At 38.0% G+C, this 22,324-nt stretch overlaps 1 protein-coding gene across 4 annotated transcripts in view; it reads right to left on the reverse strand.

Moving 5' to 3' along the window:
• APBA2 (amyloid beta precursor protein binding family A member 2) overlaps positions 1-22,324 on the reverse strand; it is a 453,336-nt gene that overhangs the window by 86,779 nt on the left and 344,233 nt on the right. For all 4 annotated transcript variants that reach the window (XM_068275575.1, XM_068275573.1, XM_068275574.1 and 1 more), the window contains one exon: positions 10,372-10,557. In XM_068275575.1, coding sequence (XP_068131676.1) covers positions 10,372-10,557 — 186 coding nt within the window. The remainder of the gene's footprint in view (positions 1-10,371; positions 10,558-22,324) is intronic.

Here is a 22,324-nt window from a genome sequence, read left to right on the forward strand (position 1 = left end):
ATTAAAACATTCCTCCACTGTAATTCTAAATCATAAGTGTAATCTCCCACTGAATGTTTCTATTCTTCTATAAAAATGTATTGGAAAAAATAGACAGGGTCTTTTGGCTTTTGACAATGTGTGTGAATCTGTTACACAGCTCAGTATCTACAAAAGAGGCCGAGGCCGCTCGCAGTTGTTAATATCTTGCAATATACATCCATGAGGCATAATCTCCCAGCATGCATTTGTAGGGTTTAATAATAGCAGCTTGCAGAAAATGGTTGTATAACAAAGGGTAATATAAATGTGTAACTTCAGTTTTTGTGACAGTGGAATAAAAGCACATCCATGTTTCCGTAGATGAAAAAAAGACACACGTCCAACATCACTATTGAGCTCCAGTAGTTTTGATTCAGAGAAATGCAAAATAAGCTCCTGGGAAATTAGAAAATTCCTTCCTGCTTCTTCATGATAGTTAATGAATTCACTGTATCAAAACCCCATAACAATACTTTTGTAATTGTAACAATGAATATAACTAAGTAAAAGAATCTCATCCAGTTCCCTCTTTAAATGTTGCTAGTGATTTTGCTATTACCACTTCCTGTGGCAGGGTGTTCCACAGCGTAACCATGTTAAGGGTTCCTAACGAGTCACAGGAAGTGATGAAAAATGCAGCGGTATAGTACTTGACCCATTCCTGTAGAGCTAAGCAAGTTGTAGCAACCCACCAGACAATTGATGGAATGTTTCTCAGCAGTGCTGTAACAGCATCATACATTGACTACTAAGATGCATGTAGTTATACAGTATATGGCACTCATTCTAAAGAAGCTTGTCCTTGTGAATAAGCCCAAAGGATACGTTTTTTAACAGGCTGCCTTGTGCAATTCAGCTGCAAAAAAGCTGTGGAGAAACTACAACTCAATTGAAACACATGAAGCCAAATGAGACAATCCATATGGATCATTATCAGTCTGCTAACAACCACATAGTTACCATATAGTTTAAACAAATGTTAGCATGAAACATCTGGTGGGCAATTTCTGCCTAAACAGATTAAGAGAATTGGATGTGCCCCCCACCTTCCCCTTCTGCCCACACATGCTGGACACACTGCGGCAGCAGCTGATAGGTGGTTAGCCCTCTGCCCATCAGTCATTCATGTGAACCTAGCCCAACAATAAACATCATTTTCCTTCGCTAATGGTAAGATGTTCTTTCCTCTATGTGCAGAACATGTCTCCTTGTTCTTTGAATTATAGCTGGGACAAAAAGATCATGTAACAAGGCTTTATATTGACCTTGAAATATTTTACTTATTATAAAATGGGTTTAGCCTGTATGCTCGAAGAAGGTGATTTTGCTGCACGCCGCTGGCCGCAGAGTACCTGAGATGGGCGCCATTATAGCATTAATGCTATAGATTGCGGCTAACGCAACAGATAATTTGGGTGCCAATCATCGCCGGACCCCAAATTACTTCTCCCTCCAAGTTGATACGAGTTGGAGGGGGAATAGTATTTAACATCGCTCGGAATTTCAGCCACAGAAGAGTGAGCTGTCATTCGGCTCGCCCTGCACCCAACTGCCTGGCAGTGCTTTAATATGTACCCTGTATGCTGGTTATTATACAGTAGATCTACATTAAATCCAGTGTCAGGTTAATCTGATTTTCAAAAGCAACCATTTTTTCTACTGAAGTTCATTTATTCTTCTGCTGGCTTCAAACAGTGAATGCCATGAGTCATAGTTTTGCTCTGCACTCCAGCATTATTTTCTATGCAGAAAGGTTTCACTGTTTCCTATTCAGATCAGGCCTCCTCTTCACATCCTCTGTCTGTAGGGGTACCTCAAGGCTCTGTCCTCGGTCCCCTCCTCTTCTCCATCTACATGCACGGTCTTGGTAACTTAATCAGCTCATTCGGTTTCCAATACCACCTATATGCAGACGATACACAGCTGTACCTCTCGGCTCCAGACCTCAACTCCCTCCTCACACGGGTTCCCGACTGCCTGTCCGCTATCTCCTCTTTCATGTACTCTCGCTTCTTAAAACTCAATATGAATAAAACTGAACTAATAGTCTTTCCACCATCCCTGTCCACCCTTTTGCCTGATATTACAATAAATGTTAACAACACGTCTATAACATCAGTTCCCAAAGCACGGTGCCTGGGGGTAATATTTGATTCTTCTCTCTCATTTACTCCTCACATTAACTCCCTAACCAGCTCCTGCCATTTCCAACTGAAAAACATAGCACGTATCCGACCTTTTCTCTCCCATGACACAACCATAATGTTAGTACATGCTCTTATTATATCTCGATTGGACTATTGCAATATATTGCTTGGTGGACTTCCAACTAACCGACTATCACCGCTCAATTCTGTACTGAACTCTGCTGCTCGACTCATTCATCTCTCCTCTCGCTCTTCCTCTGCTGACCCTCTCTGTCAAGCTCTTCACTGGCTACCAATTAATGAGAGGATTCAGTTCAAACTCTTAACCATAACCTACAAAGCTCTCCACAATCTCTCTCCCCTGTACATCTCCTCACTAGTCTCCAGATACCAACCCAACCGCAATCTCAGATCTGCACACGAGCTTCTTCTATCCTCTTCTACAATTACCTCCTCACATTCACGTGTACAAGACTTCTCACGTGCCTCACCCCTCCTCTGGAATGCCCTTCCACAACACATCCGCCACTCTCCCACCTTTGAAATCTTTAAACGCTCCCTCAAAACCCACCTTTTCCGACAAGCATATTCTCTAGCTTAGGCCATGCACCCACTAAATAACCTAATTACGCACTGCCTGTACATATACTGTATACTTCCCCCACCTCTTGTTTCCACCCCATTCCTTCAGATTGTAAGCTCGCAAGGGCAGGGCTCTCACCCTTTTGTGTCATGGAATGTTATTAATTCAATTGCTTGCACACTGTTAGAAATTTATACATTTTAGTCATCCTGTTAAATCAAATTGTAATCAGCAGTGCTGTATCTTGTATCAGTGTTCATATTTCCATGTATATCATTGTCTGTATCATTATGTATCCCTTGTTTGTTTTCTTACATTGTACAGCGCCACGGAATATGTTGGCGCTTTATAAATAAATAAATAATAATAATAATAAAGGGTGATTATTATTTAATTGCAGTAATTCCTATAACAATATGTTTTCCCTTTCATGCAAAGCATAAGTATCATATTAACTTCTGTAGCTTCAAAAGCCCCAGCAATAGCAGGATTCTGCAAACAATGTGGCATGGCCTTATTATTCTTATTGATGTTGTTATGTGTTCTTTCTGTGGCTATGCTGATGCATCCCCGGAGGTATGGAGATTATCTCAGCACAACACATTTTGTGACTGCAGGCATAGGGAACAGATACATCCTGAGAAAACAAAAATATAATTGCTGTGATGCGGGGATTAGGAAGAGAGCGTGTCATACTGGAATCAGGTTTATTGAGAATAATCTTGTGAAATGGGGATGGCTGAGAAACCACATAATATCAATTCCAGCCAAATCAAATTCCGTGTACAGTTTATGAAAAAGACATCTGGGCACTTATTCAATTCACTTTTTCTCCTGCGTTTTCTCCTAGGTGATATTTTCACACCTTATTAATAAAATACTTTTTAAGCCACCAGGAAGGAAGATCATAGAATAATATTGATAGCAATTTTTCACCTACTTTTTGGTACTGTTTTCATTTGCAGAGTGCTGAAAAGTTATTTTAAACAGAAGATGAAAAATTACCTCCTAGGAGAAACAAGCAAATTGACTAAGGACCCTGATCTAGAACTGCCCTTTACGTTGATTTTCTTGGGTTTCAAAAATAGCATAATTGCTTTTGGAATAGGAACATGCATTTGTAAGCTTTTGTAAACTTTACCACAAATGTATAAGGTTTGTATTTTTGTCATTTATGTTGCACTGAAAGTAGGCCCAAGTGGAAGACCAATGAGATGCCCTGGAGAGAAATTTAAAGATTATTTTTTTTTGCTGCGGCTATTTTTTTGCTGCATCTCACCACAATACAGAATAGAAAGGGAGCCCTGGTAAAAACATCTTTAAAAATTCTGCTGGGGCTTTCCATTGGTATATTGGTCTGTCCTGCGAGAATCCTCAGCAGTGTTCTATCCCCCAGATACCCCTCCAGCTACTGCCCTGTTTCACTTCTCCTTTTCACATCTAAAGTACAGGAACAACATTTCCATACAGATTTATATGTCAATTTTCTACTAGTACTAACACCCTGTTCAACCACATCCAGTCTGTCTTTTACCTCAACAACTCCACTGACATAGATCTTACTAAAGTAGCCAAATATCTCATAACAGCTACACCTACTATTGTAGTGTCAATTTAATTATTGTGTGAATACACAAAAGCAAGTGGAGGTGAGGTAATAAAGAAAAATCATCCTGGTGGAATTCACTATATCTAAGCTCTTTTTGACCTTACACAGAACATCTACATATCTGATAAGGCACCTCAATGTGGGGTGGAGTTTGGTGATGAAAATGTTGGTAGTGGTAAATTTGAAGATACAGCATTACTCCTGCCCCAATTCTCACTAAAAAGCAAGTTATATTTTATTACTGTATTAATCACTCAGCACAGATTGAGAAGTATTATTTTTTTTACTATAAACATTACTGTAACAATTTTTTTTACAAGCTTAAATATTGTGGAATCTTATATATCTTATTAAAACTGAATAGTGTAGTGTAAATCATCAGATAACTAAGTCAGATAACTAAGCAACCAAACTACACGGGGTTGAGTAACACTGATGTAGAACATTATTATATAAATTTAGTATTCCGTACATTGCTGTCTTGGGATAAATTACAGACACTCAACTTAAAACACACTTTAAAAGGGAAAATGGAACAATGCCTTTGCTATGCTCCTGCATGCTGTAGGTGAGCCCTGTGTCTTATTATAGATGACACAAGTCTGCATGCATTCCAGCTTTAGGTTCTAACAATCAGCTGGCCCTCACCAGGTGGCAGACATAAAAGAAACATATCAAACACCCTGATGTATTTTCAGCTGATATTTCAGATTTTTTTGATGTCCATCAATACAAGAAAGTGAAACTTGGTAAGAGCTGCAGAATTTCAGCTGAAACTCATTTTTTAGGAGTATCGCACACAAACACTTGATGTACAGTCAAGCATCTGCAAATAGTTACAGTATATTTCTACATTATTAAAAACTGAACATGCTCATAGAAAAGAATCCCTGCTAAAGAAGACCTGCAATTCCCATGAATCATTATTGAAATTCTTCTGCCACCAAATATAAAAATGTAATGCAATACAGCCCACCACTCTGGCTTTTCTACCTAATAAAGCTCTGTGGCTTCTGAAATCCTTATGTTTAGGATCACCTTAAATCTGGGCCTATGACATGAGGACCAGTGTTTTTCCATGCATCATCTCTTTTTAACTTATGACAGGCTTGCTAACAAACGTTGGAACTAAATAATTAAGGTACTCAAGGTTCGATATTATGAAGAACAAAAGTCATCATGCAAACTCGGCCTGTATTTATTAAAAAAATGTTTCCTTTTAGATGACACATAGGGATGAGTGGAACTGACAAGACTGGAATGACAGAATACCTTGAAAAATGTGAGGTCTCTTTTGTAGAGTATATAAAAGATGTTGTTAACCTCTGGAAGCCAAACCTTCTGAGTTGGAAAGTATAGAATAACCCAGTAGACTCTCTATCACAGCTTCTGTGAAGGGGACTGCTGCAATCCTGACTGTAGCAGACAAATGTAGGCATTCTGCTATGCACTGCTAAGAGGTCCAAGGGCCCTTCTATTGTATTTTAACACTGTAATAAATGGGGCAGTAATGCCTTTGCCCAACTAACCTGGAGGGGAAGGGAGGGGTCCTTGGGTGTGAAAGCTAACTGATGTCTAGTGATCATCATGTCCTTGCATTGCACCCATGGAAAATGTATAAAGTAATATATCCAGGGAAGTCATAATTTATTTCTGTGAGTGCATATTGCTGCCTTTGTCATCCCCCAACTGCCTAACTTTTCAGCAAGACTTTTTGTTATCCAATATCACCTGGATGAGGGTTGCAAAGCTTACCAGCTAACAGCAGACATTCTGAACTATTCCGAGATTAATTTACAGTCAGAATCACTTATGTGAGAACTCTGTGAAATCAGGTTTACGGAGTTACATAAATGAGAAGCTACATGACTCAGAATCATGCCCTTATAGGAAGAAATGTATCTGAGTGACCTTTCTGATGTTTGCTTCATAGCAAATTTTCCTGGATAGTATAAGCATTGCTAAGATTGATTTTACTTCCTATTTGAAGGACTTATCTTACCTTTGCAGTTGAAAGCATTCAACTATATGCTTCGAGCAAGTGAAAATTTGAGGTATCAAAGTAAAAAATGTTCTTTGCTCATAGTATAACTACACTGATATCTGTGAACTCCAGCACAATCACCTGTCTTAGTATTTAACATAATTGGACCTGCAAACTGTGTGGATTCAAGTGGAGATGCTCATTACCCTGATAAAATCCTATTTATCTTTTGTCACAACAGCTATGCAGTGCGGACTCTTCTATGTACTTGGAAAGATCATGGTCGTGGTACTGATGCACATGGCTAAAAGAACGTAGCATTAAAGAGAGTACCAGATGAAAAAAACATTTATAGATATTCCTTTTATGACATTAAATCAATATGTCATCAAAATTAAAAGAACTGCGTGGAAGAAAAGTTGCCCTTTACACATCAGGCAAGCAAATTCCACAGCTAGCATTTCCATTAGTAGCTACAATTATGAAGTGCTTATTTTAAAAACAAGATAAACCGCTGCAAAATATGACAATATGTCAAAGTGTGACAGAATTCATAAGCTGTTCTAGGACTTTGCTAATTAGCAATGGAATTACACATGCATGAAAGGGGCTATTTTAGCAGTATATTCTGCAGACACAGGCCTAGGTCGTAATCAAATAAATGAAATGTAATTAGCATTACATAATGCATTTACGCTATGAAAACCGCTGTTTGCAGATTCTCTGTCATGGCTTCTCTGACCTTAACTATACCTTCTCTAGCTTATAAATGAGCAGGTTGGCGGAATAGATTATAGCCTTATGAATTCATGTGGTTTTGATTTTGTGCGCTTGATGTTTTTTTTTAACACTCACACCGATTCAATGACACAGTAGGCTGCCTGGCAATGGGAATTATTAGAAGCCTGAAGGAGAGGACACAGACAGTATCCTTCAAGCTACTGGACTTTCATACAAGCCATGTGTGTGTATGTGACTGTTAAGACAACACATTTTATAATGTTGAGTGATGCAGAATGTAAAATGGTGCCCAGTGATTGATCTATTATGTTAAAGTATAATTGCATTCCTTAGGAAACACAGGTACATATAAATATACAGAAAATCCAGATAAGCGAAGACAGCATCATTTCAGTACCATTACTGCTGCCTCCCCCCCCCCCCCCCCAAAAAAAGCCAGAGTTTTCTCTAACTATGGAAGGTGCACATTGTAATAATCTGCCTAATCTATTGTAAGCTTTACATCTGGGTCAGTTTACATCTATGCGTTATAAGTTATAGATGTAAACTTACCATTAGGAAAACATGGAAAAATCCTTCTCATAAGTTATATGTTGCATTATAGCTGAGAGCAACTGATTCAGTGTAACCCAGCTTTTAGATTAATTTTTGTTTTAACTAGGGGTGGGACGGCAAATCCGGCGAATGCACGAATCCCTCGAATATTTAGAAATATTAGAGATTCGTGGATTCAAATCCCGACGCCATTTCCCACATAACAAATCCATCGAATCCCGACGCTGCATCCCTGCGCAACCGCCGATCCGCCGCTCGCCCTTGTCCTTGATAAAAGCATCGGCTCACCTAATAAGGGAATCCAGCGCAGAGCGCAGAGCCGCAGACATCTTGCTTCCTCCTCTGTTCCCTCTAGTGACCGGCTTTAGTGATGACGCGTTTGCAAAAGCCGTTCACTAGGGGGAACAGAGGAGGAAGCGAGAGGTCTGCGACTCTGCACACTGCGCTGGATTCCCTTGTTAGGTGAGCCATTGCTTTTTTTTTCTATGTGGGGGGGGTGAGCAGAGGAGGCGCACAGAGGGAGGGGTGCCCGGGCTACCTATACTTAAGACACCTATACCTAGCTAGCTATACTCAAGGCAGCTATACCTAGCTAGCTGTATTGAAGGCCCCTATACCTAACTAACTATACCAATGGCCCCTATACCTTACTAGCTATACTGATGGCCCCTATACCTAACTAGCTATACTGAATGCCCCTATAACTAACTAGCTATACTGAATGTCCCTATACCTAACTAGCTATACTGAAGGCCCCTATACTTAACTAGCTATACTGGAGGCACCTATACCTAGTTAGCTATAATGAAAGCCCTTATACCTTGCTAGCTTTACTGAAGGCCCCTATATCTAATTAGCTATACTGAAGGCCCCTATACCTAACTAGAAGGTCCCTATACCTAACTAGCTATACTGAAGGCCCCTATATCTAACTAGCTACACTGAAGGCACCTATACCAAGCTATACTGAAGGCACCTATACCTATCTAGCTATACTGAATGAACCTATACCTAACTAACTATACCGAAGGCCCCTATACCTTGCTAGCTATACTAAAGGCCCTTATACATTGCTAGCTATACTGAAGGCCCCTATACCTAGCTAGCTATTACTGAAGGCACCTATACCTAACTAGCTATACTGAAGGCACCTATACCTAGCTAGCTATACCGACGGCACCTATGCCTAGCTAGCTATACTGAAGGCATTTATACCTAGCTAGCTATGCTGAAGGCACCTTTACCTAGCTAGCTATACTGGAGGCACCTTTACCTAGCTAGCTATACTGGAGGCACCTTTACCTAGCTAGCTATACTGAAGGCTCCTTTACCTAGCTACCTATACTGTGAGCACCTATGCCTGCCTGCCTACCTATACTGTTGGCAACCATTCCACAGATCACACAATTCTTATGTCCAGGATTCGTGAGATTTGAGATTCGAAAGGTTCGAGACATTCAAGAACATTTTTAGATTGGGATTCGGATTCGAAGAAATTGTGGATTTGTCCCATCCCTAGTTTTAACTGTTCACTAAATTCTGTCTATTTTCATAATATGCAACAAATAATGTAGTGACCTTTTTCTTCACACTATGATAAATAAAGCTACATAGTTGCAATAAGTAATGCTACAACTATCCCGACTCTAGAGACCACAACTGTAATTTAATTAGGGCTTGTATTTGTTTTTAGACATCAGGTAAGCTGTTAGGCTATTTACTGTAAGGCCATGGAATGCAATTTCTGCTAATATAAGCTATCATAGCATACAATTATCACCTGTACAAATGCACTTTACAGATGTAACAAACTGAAACCACAAAACAAGCTATTTCTTAAATTCTAAAATAGCACTTGTTTCAAAATCAGCGTTTAACTGTCCAAGTGACTTTAGGTGTAGCCCTAAATGCAGAACAAATAGTACAATGGTAGAATCACAGCCTTATAAACTACAGGTTATGGACCAACACTCACCCTGTATATAGTAAGACCTCCAAAGAAGCCAAGATACTAGGGGTTCAGGATCCCCTCCTGGTCTTCAGTCTCCACAGCCTCTCCTGATGCACTTTTACTTATGACATAACAGATAATACTTGCCATAGTGTAAAAACTTCTATAATTGCTAAAATCACTGGAAAAGTGCATCACTCGATTGTAATCTTTAGTAATAAATGTTTTTACAATATGGGAATTATTATCTTATGTCTGGGATAAAAGTGCATCAGGAGAGGCTGTGAAGATCAAAGGCTAGGAGAGGAGACTAACTCCCTCAATGTGCATCTTGGCTTCTTTGCAAGTCTTTCTATAGGGTCAGTGTCGGCTTCTTGGGGTGTCCTGTTCTTTGGTAGATGGTGATTAGGTTGGCTATTTTACATTTTTGAGGTGATCAAAGTCTGAATTGATGGTGACTTGAAGTGACCACCAAGCATATTTACTTTTCAAGACTTAATTTACACACTATACTAACAGTATGCAATTTAAAAAGCAAAAGCAAAAATCTTTTACATAATCATTTAAAATCAAAAAATGTTTTCCTATTATTTAGATTTTAACAGACTGGGGAAGGTTTTACAGTTCCATTAGATTTTACTGTTATTTAGAAGTGCGTGGCTTTCCATCACATACTGTATTAGTAGCACAGACAGCAATAACAACCCAACAAAGGTTTTAACTATATTCAATGCATCTTCATTAGTTTTCCTTTAGTATTTACAGAAAGTATTTACTTACATCTTCTGATTCAAAGACATGACAGATCATTTTGTACTGTTTCTTCCCCTCCTGAGCACCTGGTGTGGTTTCTATACAGTCTTGAGATGCAGACCTTGGCATCCTGCGCCTGGCCATCAGAACAACAATGTTACCAATGTCCGCAATGTATGAGATTGTCCGCAGGGCATGGTCCATCATGGTTTCCTGTACATGAAAAGCAAATCACAAAGGCTCAGAAGACATCATTCTCAGCAATCTAGCTTACACAACACTAAATCAACACAAATGTAGCTATCACTTTTTTCTCTATAAAATACAGAGCCTGAGGACATATAAAAATCAAGGAAGCCAGCAGTATAGTATAGATATAAAGTACAGCTGCCCAAATGTGCAGGAGAATTTTATCAAGCACGGGATGGTTATACATTATTTCTTAGTGAAATATCTCTGTATAGAATTATCTGCTATGTATGGTTCTATTGGTGTTTTTACACGTCAGCAAATGTAGTACATTTGCCTCTAAATTTACTGTGCTTACAGGAGAACATTGGGATGAATTTAATCCTCTTAATTATGTCAGTTATTGCAGTTAATTTTAATACCTTTTCCTCTTGCACGTAATCTGCTTTTAAAGACTACCAGTTCCTGTAAAGATTTTGTGTCATGTCTTGAGTTTTAATGACTCTTAAAAGGTGTTTATAATTTGTTCTGTGTTAATGATATAAGCAATTACTTCCTGCAGGCCCAGACATTTATTTTGTTGTCTAAGCCTTCTCTGTCACATGGCAATCGATAAGTGGACTAGCCCTACCTGATACGTTATTGTTTGGTATGGTCTGTGTGCTGACAATCTCTTACTCATACAACACCTATACAACACCATTACAATATGATTTCACATTTCAAGTGTCAGTCATAAACATTTAGCATTTTGATATTTCCATCTCTTTCAGTTGTGTGGATTCATAAAACAGCTCAGGAAAAGACAATCCCTGCGGCATTAGCATCACTGAAATGCAATTTGTTAAGGAGGTTCTTCAACTAGGCTCAACTTAACATCAATCTGCAAAACAATTTCATGGAGTTAAAAACAAAATAAACCCAACCATGCATCACAGAATGATTTAAATTTGCTTGTGTACTTTCCCTGCCATGGGTGGGATACCACAAGCAAATCAGGAGAGTCTTCAGCTAATAAATAATGTGAATTTTATGTGAACAAAAATGAACGGGAACTGTGAAGAACTGTGGACAAATATTCAGAAACCTGTTCATATTAAGTAATTATAAGATAATTCATCTTTTGAAAATAATTAGATGAATTGCAGTAAATATATTTATTAAAAGTTCAATTTTTTTAAAGGTTTGCTTTAATTTTTCCTATATCAGTATATCTGATGCACTGAATTATATGTCTTGTTTTTCCTAGTATTTTTTACAATTTCTTAGAATATTTGAAAACTAGTTCTAATGTGTATTTTTTATTATAAATATTAATTAACTTTAATGATTCATTTTAATTAGCTTCATTGCCATCAGTTCTCTGGAAAACATGTTGAAGGGTTGTCCTGATCAAGTATGTTATTACTAATATAATCCATGCCATCATATTACATTTGGTGACAATGCTAAACTGACTTGTTGGGAGAAGCAGACTTTGGAAACGAAAACTTTACGCTACTGGACTGGAGTTTTTCTTTATGTTTTCTATATATAACTACATGTGTAATAGCTAAACAGAAGAATTAAAAAGCATATATATGGGTTTCACAACATGTACCCACTTTTGTCATCATTTCTAGTGGAAAATTTGGTATTGTTTGTTGATGTGGGTTTACAGCTTTTTCTTCAGTGTGAATATAAATTTACTAGCCATAAAGCATCCACATGTTAAGCAGGCAATTTCATAGATATTCTCGAGTCAATAGAAAGTTGAACATATGTCAGCCGGGTTTATGCATATAGCAGTGTTTGTCAATATTATTATAGCATGTATCTTTTTATTATTTACTATGTTGGCCAAGTACTCCCTGTTCCTTATAATGGCATCTCAAGTACACCTCAATGCATTTATATTTGTTAGGTGTTCTTCATAATTGTGAATAAATTCTTGTGAAACATTACCTGTTGCTTTTAGTTAACTACTAATACTTATTTAGGTAAAGTATATTTAAATATATTCATTAAATTTGTAGTTTCAAAAGTCTCTACAATAGATCTACTATGACAAGCTCAAGTACCCCCTATGGTCTACTAAAGTATGCAATACATTAACTTTCTCTGTCTGTTCAACACAACACTTGTTCTGTCTGTTCAGCACAATTCTTTCCTTAAATAATATATCAATAGTGGCATTAAGATAATTATCTTTGCAATATAAAGTACAATATAGATAATATAGTTGCCAAACTCTCTAAGCACTTTGCACATGATTATGTGAGGGCATCAAAACTTTTTTCCTTCATGGTTTAGACCAAGTTACTTTACCAAGCATGGTATCCTATAACTGGAATCAGAGGTGCACTGGAAAGTTAAGCTTGATTCCAAAAGAAAACATAGGATCTGTTTTCATTGTAATGTACAGTAGATCTGACCTTCTAGGTTATACATGTACTGTTCCCCATCACCATGTTTTTTTCCCAGCTGCATTGTAAATTAAGCAGGTTTACTCGTGATTTTGTTGGGGGTGCTTTTATGTTGCATTTATTTACCTCAAACTTTGAAACCCAGTTCCTGGATTTTTCTTATTTTATACTTTAAAAACAGATCTTGGACCACTTTTGATCAAATTCATCACTCAAGATAAACACATATGTAAGAGTGTGAGGTACAAACTACACTGCGGGAAAACACTTATGACAGTTTGGTGTTGCAATGCTACTTCCTCTGGACTAAATGTATGCACTATACTTTCCTCTATAAATACAGAACGAATGCTGCATACTTGTGCAGAGGATCCCACTGCCCTTAATTAGAATAATCCCCACCATGTTCACTCATTTATGATACTTCGGATTAGTTAGAAGGACTCCTGATCTCCAATTTCAATATTTGCTAACCAAAATATTTAACATACTCTGTAGGAAGTATGCATGTTTATGAATTCTTTATTGAGGTACATTTTTTATTCTATATCTGGAAAGAGATTAGAAAATGTCAGGCATTTTTCTTGTTGTCTGTGTCTTGTCTTTTTGAGGGCTTTGCCCTTACTTCCTGTGCCTGAAACTTCCATAGAGCTTTGTAGATTCAATATGACTAGTAGTCAGAAACATAAGGAAATAGTGTTGGATTCTAACTCCTTCCCTCTCTAGAAAAATATAATTTTTGTTGCTGACTCACTCACAAGTTTTTTATTACTTCCTCCCTGCAGAGGAATGTTTGAAGGTCTTCCAGATAAGGATAATAGGATAATATACATCGGAAAAAAAATCTCAGATAATCTAAACCCCTTAACACCTTTTCAAAAACTAAAACTTTTTTCCTAGAATCTTCCAACTAAGGTATTTTTGTTTGCCTATCTCCAGTCAGACTAAGTTTTGTTTCTCTAAGTCTCAGATGCAAATGTATAACGATTTATAGTATGAATGACTATTTTTACTTTAAAACTTTTCAAATTATTCGAATCGCCCAGTTTACTTTTATGCAGTGAGATGTGACTTTCACATTTTTGTTTTATCATTTATGTCAGGGATCCAGCAATAGCACAGATGAGGAGATTAGAAGGCCGTGAAATGTCCTATCTTCCTTCTCCTGCAGGAAGTGAGTATAAATCACTGTATTATCTTGCTGGCAGACCAACTAGTTTTATTTTCTCTTAGTTTGCTGACAGTGGCCTTTGTCTCATTTTGATGTGCTCTGTCTCGGTATTAGGAGATGTCTGGAACATTGACAACTGTGTGCCTGCAAATATGTACATATTATCTGATGGCTGGGATGGAGCCTAATGTATTTACACAACACACCGCAGGCAGTCAAGGTTGATGTCTCAATAAAGGAATAACCATCACACTGCCAAGATATATTTATTGCAGAGACACATTTTATAGCAAAGTAAATGTACAATTGCTTGTATAACATATATATATCCAACTGAATACAAGTATAGTTCAGCATAATTTTATTGTGCAGAGGTGAATTTACCACCGAGATTCAAGTAAATAACTGCCTAGGCTATTTGGCCAAGGAGAGTGACTGGGATAACAGCACAATAAGAAACCTAATTTTGGTTCAGATGTTTTTAGTTTGTGTACTTATTTGCAATATTGCTAATTTAATCATGTAGAATCTAAGCTCTTACAGTATTTTTTAAAATACCTCAAAACTCAAAGCACAGGCCATCGCCTGGCTGGGAACACTTAAAGAAGATTAGATAAAATAAAGATGCTAAAGGAGTCAACTACAGTTACTCTAGCATATGGATGCAATGACAAACAAGACAATGAAACAATTGTGTTATACATTACTATACATTGAGGAGATTAACACATGTTAATTATAATTTCTCTTTAAAGAATAACTGTATAAATGTATGCAAAACAACCAGGCATTGTAACTATACACTGATAAGTAGATACCATCTTTTTATATTATAAAGGTTCCATGACTTATTGGTTTCAGTCAGTCAGTGTATTATTAATATTATTATTTTTTAAGTAATTGAACTTGTGCTATTCTAGAAGTAACCACAAAAAACTGGCATGCCAATAGACTGTTCTGGCCAATCGGAGAAAGTAAACATGTCAAAAAGTCTCTGCTACAGGAGAAATAACACTATAACATTGGATTAGTTCAGCAAATGTCAAAATAAACTGCTTACATCCATGGCTCAGCAACACTGTGAGCAGCCATACTGGATTTTCTACCAAAGCTTAGTTTCAGTTTCCTCCTAGTAACATGTCGGTGGCTATGTCCCTTCCCTCTGTAATTACAGTCCACATGTTACCAATGATGAAGCTTCTGTAAGGATGATTTGGTGGACCCCTGACAGAAGCTTCAAGGCTGCTTGCTACTAATAAAACATACTTTTCCATGGCAAAAAAAGCATGCTCTATCACAAAGAAGGGATTACTATAAAAACAGTTGTTAAAAGTAAGTAATAACTGCATAAGAGATGCCATAAACTGAATTTTAGGTTAAAAAAAGCAATATGAATTACAATTAATCTGTTGAAAAATCAAAATACATTTCTAAACTGGGAAAAGCTTTCAATTCAATATTTTTGGAAAAAAAAATGCCATCCCTTTTAAAGCAAGCAAGCCCTATACAACACCATTAAAATTTGATTTCACATTTCCAGTGTCAGTCATAAACATTTAGCATTTTGATATTTCCATCTCTTTCAGTTGTGAAGATTCATAAAACAGCTCAGGAAAGACAATCCCTGCGGCATTAGCATCACTGAAATGCAATTTGTTAAGGAGGTTCTTCAACTAGGCTCAGCTTAACATCAATCTGCAAAACAAAAATAAACCCAACCATGCATCACAGAATGAATTACATTTGCTTGTGTACTTTCCCTGCCATGGGTGGGATACCACAAGCAAATCAGGAGAGTCTTCAGCTAATAAATAATGTGAATTTTATGTGAACAAAAATGAACGGGAACTGTGAAGAACTGTGGACAAATATTCAGAAACTTGTTCATATTAAGTAATTATAAGATAATTCATCTTCTGAAAATAATTAGATGAATTGCAGTAAATATATTTATTAAAACAAGTTCAATTTTTTTAAAGGTTTGCTTTAATTTTTCCTATATCAGTATATCTGATGCACTGAATTATTATTGTTGTTACTATTGTTATTACTACTATTATTATTATCATGATGTATTTACATAGCAGTGACATCTTCTACAGCACTTTACAGAGTACATAGTCATGCCACTAATTGTCCCTCCGAGGAGCTCACAATGTAATCCCGTGATCATAGTCTCCCCAACAAAGGCTTTATTAATCCTACTCGGGTCTTCAGCTGTGCTTAACAAGAAGCTTATATCTGTTCTCCATTATTTAGAACAACACTTCCTACAAACTGTATTAATGTGGTTAACATATTGAGAACAAGAGTTTTCCTCTGATACCATACTTCACAGTTCCCCAACTCTGTCCTCAAGACCCACCAACAGTACATGTTTTTCAGAAAACCACAGACATGCACAGGTGAGGTAGTTAGTGTCTCAGCAGAGCTGATTAATTACCTCTGTGGATGTATACAAAACATGCACTGTTGGTGGGCCTTGAGGACAGGGTTGGGCATACAGACTGACATGCTATCATGGCTGTCTGTCTCTGAAGCACAGTTTCTACAAATGACCATTCCCCGATTACATTGACAATGTTATTGTAGTAATTAATAATAATAGACGATGGATAATCAGTAGCGTGCTGGACGTTGCTGTTGTGGTGGTCCAGACTGCTGGATCAGTAAAGCAGGAGTTTTACATTTTTGTAATGCAAGAGAATACATTTTTTTGTAAACATATTTGCTATATTAAAACTTGTCAATCAACTAGGGCTTTAAATAGTTTTTATGAAGTTGTTTTCTGCCAGAATCTGGGCCCAATCCATCAGAAGTCAGCGTATACTCACTGTATATATTAATTCATCTGCAATGGTCTTGGTGTGACTTCCAAACCTCCTCCCATAACCACAATTTATAACACTAGTGACAGTATAGACAGAAATATGAAAGCTGATTGAAAAGTAATGAGAGTGACATGTACAGTATATAGATATCACTCGGACCTGAGCAGACCTGAACTCAGAACCTCTTCTCTGCTCTAAAAGATACGCAACATCATAATAACCTTTAAAGAAAAACATTTCTTTGTTACAGCTGATACAAATCCTGAAATAAACCTACACTGTTTCTACTTCCTGCTTTCATGGAAGCAGACATATTGTTAACATCCTGTGCTTCCAAATGAGCTTATCTGCCTCATCTGGCGTGGCAGTCATGTGACACGGGGAAGGATTAAATTACAACTTGTGATTAGACACAAATGAGGGAGGATCGACAGGCTAAGCTGTCTAAATACATATATGGCAAATTTCTCTATGTTTTCCTTCTGTCATGCGCAAGTCGTGTGTGAGTTCAGGTCAGGTCATGTGTGAGTTCAGGTCCACTTTAAGTAACTCTTTAGGGTTCATAAAAACAAGTTCTCTGCAACAATCCTCCACCATCGACATAAGGAATTACACACACAGTGTATCACTCCCACCTGCCTCTTCTGGTTACTTCTGGATTCTGACTATTGGTAATATTGTTTAGTAAGGATGCCTTCCCAATTATCCCTGTGATTTCTGGCCACACTTTTTTCACATTTTTGTATTTGTGGTTCTGTGTTTTTGTGATTTTTCACATGATATTTTTTTTTCATGTTTTAATAGAAATTTTCAAATTCCCAGTTTTCCAAGCGTAATAATAAAGTTAATTTACATGAAATTGTATGTAATTATCTGCACTTTCACATGTGAATGTTTGCATTTAGAATGCAAAAATTCACGCTTCTATTGACTTGCATGTTATGCAATTGGCATGTCCATTGCAGAAAATTTTTTGTATAAATAAAAAAAAAAAAATAATAAAATATATATATATATATATATATATATATATATATACACATATATACACATACACAGTATATATATACCATTTTTCAGAAAAGTTGGATGTGAAAATTCACATAACAAGGCAGGCCAAATGTGATGCCATTGACTTGCATCAAAAGTGTGGTAAACGTGAATTCACAAAAACGCAGCGTGCATGCAAATTCTGTCATGTGTGAAAGGTGCCTACAGTGTATGAGTAGTTGTACAAAAGACGCCTATTCATCAAGTGATTCAATAAAAATGGCTTCCTCGTGTGGAAATCTGATTATTCTTTGGCAAACATTCACATTCTTTTTATCAACTAAAATTAACATTCAGTATTCAAGGCAAGCCAAGCAAGCTCATAATAGTGTCTCAAACACATCAAAAGAGTTGTCAACCATCCAGAAATGTATAGGAAATCTTAAGCTCCTTTATTTTGCTACTTATTGTGCTTAAAGGATACAGGAGTAAAAATAAAGTACCGCAGCTTTACTTATTTGGGGCTTCTTTCAGCCACTAAAAGTCTTTGTGTTCCTCCGCCACAGTTCCAATGTCACCCAGTATGCTATTGTCCCCTCAGTAGCGGCCGCTGACCCGGACGGGTCAGCTGCTTCTGCGCATGCGTGGGTGTGCACCACTCGCAGTCACGTTCCCATGGCCAGGTGCCTCCTGCGCAGGCACAGTGTCTTTACAGGAGACCTACCGTGGGTAGCGCGCACACCCTATGGAGGGGAGACCAAAAGACTGGGTGTCATCGGAACTGTGGTGAGGTACATGCTTGCCCCATAACCAGGAAGCATCAGCCACGCTGCCACTGGTGGAGCAAAGACAGGAGAACTGCTGTGGAACACACTGGGGCCGGAAGCAGGAAGCCGGCAAATGCCTGACCAGGGAGAGCTGGGAGCCGGACGCTGTATCGCTGAGCAGAGTGTTTGCTACTGTGCCATACAGTCGCACCCTGCTCTGAAGTTCGGTATTACAGCAAGATTTGTCATCTACTATTACTTGTCCTCTAGCAGGGGTAACATTCACTTTGGGAGAAGGTACTATATTAACCATTTTACCCCGCTTTCACACCCAGTCCACATGCTGAGGTGCTTGTTGAGTATTACCACCATTGCGCTAAGGCTCACCAAACTTTGTTGCATTTTTACTTGGGTTACAGAACCAACCCTGCCTCTGGCAGTATACATTTCAGTCACTGCACTACTCCAATTGTGTGCTTACTTTTAATTTACTGTGTTCTTTACTGTACACAATGCATAGTGTGTGTTGTGACTTTTTCGTTCTCTTTCAGTTTTTACAGAGAAGGTAATGCAGCTCCCACTGTGAATCAAGTCTTACAGATACACTTGCACTAAGTAAGGGATTTTGTAGGGCTCAGCAAGGAGCACACTTTTCTATCAGTTTCTGTGCACGCTTTCCTGCATGCATTTTCTGCAAACCATGACTGTTTGTATCAGGGAAAACGCTTTTTCATATTTTTTTCATAGAAAATTGTAATTGATAAGGAACATGTAAACACTCCTGCACTGCAGGAACATCAAATTTGAGGCCCCTATTACTAACTTCATATCTACAGCCACTAAAGAGGAATATGACATAGTGGGCAATCTAAGTTGTACTACTATTGGAGTAATTTATGTCATAGAATGTGGGTGCAAAAAACAATATGTGGGGAGGACCAAAAGAAAATTGGTGTCAAGGATAGGGGAGCATATCAATAACATAAAGAGTAAAAATAAGAAATACCCTTTAAGTAAACATTTTTTCGAAGTGCATGGTGGAAGTCTGCAAACATTCAGATTTTTTGCTATCCAAAATGTGGAAAAAGACTGGAGAGGGGGGGATTATATAAAAAAGATGTCTAGAATAGAGACAAAATGGATCTATACTCTGAATAGTCTGGCCCCACAAGGACTTAATCAAGATGTGGAATTATTTGCATTTGAATGAGAAGTAGAATGACATCTGCATGGAGACGTTGAGATGAGGCTATATACGACAATATAAATCTGCATGGAGACAACTATATTGATATATAAGAGGCGGAGTAATATCCGCATGTAGATGCTGGAGTGCATTAGTATATGTGGATGGCAATACGTATGAGATGTGAAAAGCGGCACTATATCCGCATGAAGATGCTGAAATGTGGCAATGTTTAAGGATGCAATGAGGACACGTAACACTGACACGTAAGAGAGAGGGGTGGAGAAAAGGCGTGTATATAAAAGAGAGACTGACCCAATGAAAATCAGCCCTGAGGAAGGTAGGCGTGTCTACCGAAACATGTCGGCGGATTGGCTGTAAGAGGTGACGTCACCCGAACATCCGGTAAAGTACGCCGGAGGTTTTGCCGATTTGAATCTGGGTCAGCAGTACGGGAAACGGCGTGGATTGTGAGAGCCTTCGGCCGAGGCTCATTACTCACTGCTGTTTGATAAGAACGGAGCCCTGACATCTGTGGCAAGTACGGGCCTTCTCCCCCTCTCCCGGAAAGTGAGTTACTACCGATTTTTTAAAGGAACTTTTTAAAGAGAACTTTTCCTTAGAAAAGAAGATTACAAAGATTATACAATCAAATGTGATGAATAGAAATAGGAACTAGACAAGATGAATGGATCCACTGGTAGTACTTAGAAGCTAGATAGAAAGCGCTTGCGTGAGATCTCTCAATACATAGGCCTCAATTCACTAAGATCATGCTAGAGATAATAAAGCAAGAGAAAACTTACCTCCACACGTGAGAGAGTTATCTTACCTCTTCATTCCTTAAGTTACCTCTCCTGTAGTTAATTTACCTCCTCTGTAGTTAATTTACCTCCTCTGTAGTTATTTTCACATGCAGTTAATTAACAGCCTGTCTTTAACTCTGGAGTTATTTTAAGGATTGGAGAGTTAATTTAAAGACAGAAGAGTTAACTTTAGGCTTGCCTGAGGTAAAATGTTTCCTGAATACTACATGCCTTATCACCATGGTAACAACTCTAGAAGAGTTATTAAAGACAGTAGATAAGCTTAGTGAATTGGGGCCTTAGTGTGGTGGTGTGAGAGTTGTTGCTGTGATCACATGCAAGTGTTGTTTCTACCCTGTCTATCAGTCGATTACTGGCACTATTGATGTTTTAATATTTTTAACCTATTATTAAAAGCTTCGGTATTTTACTGTAGTGTGGCGCAGGTATTACTTTTGTTGATTTTTTGTTGAACTCCTGCACTGCTGTCAGGTCTTTTTTTGCATGCGAAAAACGCATTCAAGTGTAAACTATCCCACTAATTAATATTGGATCTCAGTTTTCCTGTATAGAAAAGTTTTCCTCAGTTTTCCTGTGCCCCAAACAGGCAAGCAAATTCGCAAAAACACGATTTGCATTTTTGTGCGTTTCCATTTGCCGTAAAAAAAATAAAATAAAAAAAGGCCCACAGATATGCTTTTTTTTTTTTCCTAACGTGGGAATGGCAATGCAAGCCACTGGGCAATGCAAGCCACTAGGAATTGCAATTTTCACATTCTAAATGCAACATTTTGCATTCAAATGTAAAGTTCATTACATACAATTTAAATTAAATTAACTTCATTGGTATGCAAGGAAAATAATAATGTGAACGTTTGCATAAAAAAAAGAAAATTAGAAACCTAAAAAACAAGAAATGCAGAATAGCAAATGCAAAAAAAATTTGTGACAGCTGCCATATGCTCCTTTCACACTGAAGGGTTGATGCACGAAGCTGTGAAAATATTGCTGTGCGCATACAGCGCATGGCAATACTACCATAACTACTGCCAGCAAGTTACCTATGCTATTAGCATGGTACTCTACGGTAACAGTCATTAGTAGCATCCTTTCCGTAGGAAATGCTCTTGTTACTTGAGTACTGCGGGTCGCACTAAGGGCCTGAGCCCACTGACGCAGTTGTGACCGCTTTTCACTTACACATCAATGTTACAGATGCTGAAAAGCGGACAGAAGTGGACACAACTGCGTTAGTGGGCTCAGGTCCTAATAGCGTAACTTGTGGCAGCCTGCTGCCAGTGGAAGCAGTAATATTACCATGCACTGTCTGCACAAAGCAATATTACAGCAGGCAAACCCAAGTCCATTTGTTGTCTTGCAATGGACAATAAATAATAATCACAACGCCATGCAATGATATTCCTATGGGTCTATCACGTTGATTGCATTGACTTTGATGGCCATTGTGATGAGGTGCATTAGGTGGAAACTGACACAGTGTGACATAACGTGTTTATAGTAAAAGGGGCCTTATGGGACAAACTCGCAGGGAACCTGCCCAGTGTGGAAATACACATACACAGTATCACCATATCTCTGCTGGCAGGTATTACTGTTGGATGCAGATTATCAGTA

This window comes from Hyperolius riggenbachi, chromosome 3 (genome assembly GCF_040937935.1).
Source record: "Hyperolius riggenbachi isolate aHypRig1 chromosome 3, aHypRig1.pri, whole genome shotgun sequence".
Lineage (NCBI taxonomy): Eukaryota > Metazoa > Chordata > Amphibia > Anura > Hyperoliidae > Hyperolius > Hyperolius riggenbachi.